Genomic DNA, 3,618 nt, shown 5'->3' with positions numbered 1-3,618 from the left:
TATAACAAACACCAGATAAAATTAAAGAATGAGAGGTTTATTGCCTCACTTTTTAGAGGTCTCAGTTCATATTTGGCAGTTCAAGGTAGCAAAGGTTGTGGCAGAATGTGAGATTTCATGGTGACAGAAAACACCAAAAGCAACAAGAGGGGAGATGTTGACCCTCATATCCCATTCTATTTAATTCCAGGTACCCATCTATGGCTGCTGAAAATTTCCAACCATAATCCCAGCACTGGACTATAAACAAATCACCAACTGTAGTTTCAGCCAACAGCAAAATCCCATGACCATGACAGCATAAGCTTTTGCAGTGCATTAGACACCATGCGCTGGAAAGGTCAACTGAAGTGAGCAATCCACAATTATCCTGGTCAATTAGAATGCAAACCTGTTTCTATCTTTCCTTTCTTCAGTTCCATCTCCAATTTTCTTACCACGCCTTTAGTCTTGTCATCTCTCTCATTTCATCATGTAGGCAGCTGCTCCTCCCTCTGAGTTTCTGACACATGCAGGATGTGGTTTTCACACTGTGTCTCTTGCACAGTAATATACAGCCGTGTCCTCAGACTTCAAGCTGCTCAGCTCCATGTAGGCTGTGCTGGAGGACTTGTCAGCAGTGACAGTGGCCCTGCCCTGGAACTTCTGAGCATAATTAGTATAGCCATTGCCAGGGTAGATATAGCCAATCCACTCTACTCCTTGTTCAGGGCTCTGTCGAATCCAGAGCATGCCATAACTGGTGAAGCTGTATCCAGAAGCCTTGCAGGAGATCTTCACTGAGGCCCCAGGCCTCTTCAGCTCAGCCCCAGACTGGACCAGCTGCACCTGGCCCTGGGCACCTGAGAAGAGAAAAAATGAGTTGGAGGCAAGACCCCATGACAGCTCTGCTCCTTTCCTCAGAGCTATAACTGGAAATCACCTTACTTTTCACAGCTGCCACCAAGAAGAAGATTCTCCAGGTCCAGTCCATGTTGTTGAGTTGTGCTCTGGGTGATTCTACAGAAGACAGAGACAGTTGCAGAATGCTCTGTTACACAGACTATCCATATTTACCTCAGCAGTCTCTTATTGTTTGCATATTCATGAGGCAAGAAAATTCTTATCTGTAGATATTCTCCAAGCCAGAACCTGGGCGTGATTTAACATGGATCATTCAGTAGTGAAATTCTGGCATTCACAAACCTCCTGTCTGAGGAAATGGTCTCCTGCCACTTCTTACAACTTGATCTCTTCTCACTGGAAATAAAGCCACCACAAGAAGGCTCTGCTCTCTGGACCCAATGGTGAATGGTCCATAAACCACCTGGGTTTCTTCTTAACCATCAACGTCCCTAATGTTAAGGTGGTGTATTGACCTTTACCTGCTTGTATCAGTTATCAACAGAACCCACTATGAACTCTGAGGGAGGAGCACCGTCCATTCCTCATGGATACTCAGAATGAGCCATGGGCTCCTATAATTTTAGTTCTAGTCTCCTAAGATGGTTTCCTAGGTACCTGTCTGGGTAGATGATGTGCCATATGTTCTACAGAAAGAACATTGGCCCTCAGACAAGACATGTAATGTGCAGCTGAGGGCTGGGTTGCTGACCCCATCTGGGATGGGATTTCCATGTGAATCTTGATTTCGTTTCTCAAATCTTTCCAAATAGTTTGTGCTGATTTTATTTGGGTCTCATTCACAATGAAACAAAGCAGAATTTTGGAGTTTCCACAGATTATATATGATACCTTTATTGCTCATGTTTACCCATTGATGGGTCCACAGTGTCGATGTATCTACCATGTGCTCTGACCCTCCACGATCATGCTACACTCTCATCCCTGGTGTCAACAACAAAACCAGATATTGAAGATCATGCTCTGTGTATCTACCAAAATGTGGCACCATGTCAGATTGAAAGACTATGACTATATACATTCTAAACTAAAGGTCAAACTTCCTCACCTACTCACAGTCTGCAGCAGTGTACAGCAGGTTCTGAGAACCTACCTCTTTTCCAAACTCAGGTGAGTCCCTGAATGGGACATGGATAATTTTCTACAGTGACTCCAGCTCAAAGAATATATTCAACAGGCTCCTGAGACTCATTCACGGAGACCCTTATCTTCTGACCATGTTCTGGAGTGAGGGACCATCCTACTGATTGTTCAGAGAGACCTGAAAGGTGGGAAGGGAATAATCTGTGGCTTCCCTGAAGGAGGTCTGTTGATCTCTCTGGGTTAACCTATCCAGGGGACCCGCAGGCATAAGGGGAGCTCATGCCTCCTCCCCATCAACTCTCCCATGAGACCACAGCGTAAAGCTTCTACAGATTTTTTCTGCAGGGTCTGATCAGGTCATACAATGTTAAGACAGAGAGGAAACCACAAAGCATGATGTGAAGTCCTCTGTCCCCAGCTTCCTTTTCTCTGCACCTGATGCTGGGAGATCCCCTGGTGCTTAGTGGATCCTTTGCGGCCCCTGCTGGCTGCAGAGACCCTGAAGGAGGTGTCTCTCTGGTATCAGTTGCTGTCTCCGCACTCTTTCTCTGGTCTGGTAATACACAATCAAGTCGTAATTACTCAGAATGATAATTTGTAGGCAGAGAGTGTCCTTGGTCTTGTCTCCAGGATATTCAATAACCCTTCATGGAGGCAGCATAGTATGTGCTACTTTTTCTGTTTACTAATAAGCCAGACCCAGGATTCTCCACCTCAAAGTCTCATAGAAACAGTAGACAATGTAGCTCCTGAAAAGGACTCCAGAGGGTCAGAATTTGCAAAAATGTCCTCAGTACCTAGCAGGCTGCATCAGGGCTCTTCTCACTATGCCTGCTGCACCTCACAGACAACACCTGCAAACACAGAGTCATCCTCCTAAGGGAACCCAAAGATGTCACTTGTTTATCCTACACATGCGCAAGTACACATTCAAGATTTGTTATTTTCCATATACTACCATTAAAAATTTCAAGAAAGTATCCTAGCTCAGCCTGAACTTTTTGTATCTGTGCTCAGTAACTCCACTGAGCAGAAATACCAGGGCATCTAGGTCTGGGCTCCAGTACAGAACTGATGCATCAGGGCTGGGCTGGTTCTCACTGCCAGAGCGAGGCCCTATTGGCTGATCATGTTGCTACACAGGCAGGTCAGCGGACGGATGTTTCACAGAATGCAGCACGTATAGCAAATATGAGTGTACTGGGTAATGACAACACCAAGAAATTATGATTGCTCAGAATGTTATGATTTGAGGGTCATCCTTGTCTTCTCAGATTTATGCGTGTACACGTCATGAAATTTTACTGTTAATGATGCTAGCTTTATAATCATTTGAGATTATTAAAATGTCACAATCAGTTGTTCTACATAGGCCTTTATGCCCTGAGGATGTTGCATCTATTTTCTAGGCCTGTTCTCCCTTAAGCTGTGAACAAACTGCTTCCTGTTCCAGTACTTGCAGGTAGAGGGAGACACCTGGTGAGGTTTCGAGCTCTCCCTTCTTGCAGTCTCAACAAGTGTAGCATTTCTGCAGTCTGCTGTTTGGTGAAGGAATCAGAGTCAGTGTTAACAGATACTAATTGGTGGGTCTCTCATTAGCTACTGTCAGTACCTGTCACTCTGTTCTTCTGA

General features: G+C 44.9%; 1 gene segment (V, D, J or C); it reads right to left on the bottom strand.

Moving 5' to 3' along the window:
* Positions 1 to 525: 525 nt before the first annotated feature.
* On the bottom strand, positions 526 to 1,005 carry LOC101560860. The segment is given in 2 exon segments: positions 526 to 842; positions 928 to 1,005. Coding segments are annotated over 2 exon segments (363 nt in total).
* Between the last annotated feature and the right edge of the window lie 2,613 nt (positions 1,006 to 3,618).

The sequence above is a fragment of the Octodon degus genome, unplaced genomic scaffold, assembly GCF_000260255.1.
Source record: "Octodon degus isolate 3935 unplaced genomic scaffold, OctDeg1.0 scaffold00284, whole genome shotgun sequence".
Classification (NCBI taxonomy): Eukaryota; Metazoa; Chordata; class Mammalia; order Rodentia; family Octodontidae; genus Octodon; species Octodon degus.
The sequence above is the reverse complement of the archived record's forward strand: the minus strand, read 5'-3'. Positions and strand labels throughout refer to the sequence as shown.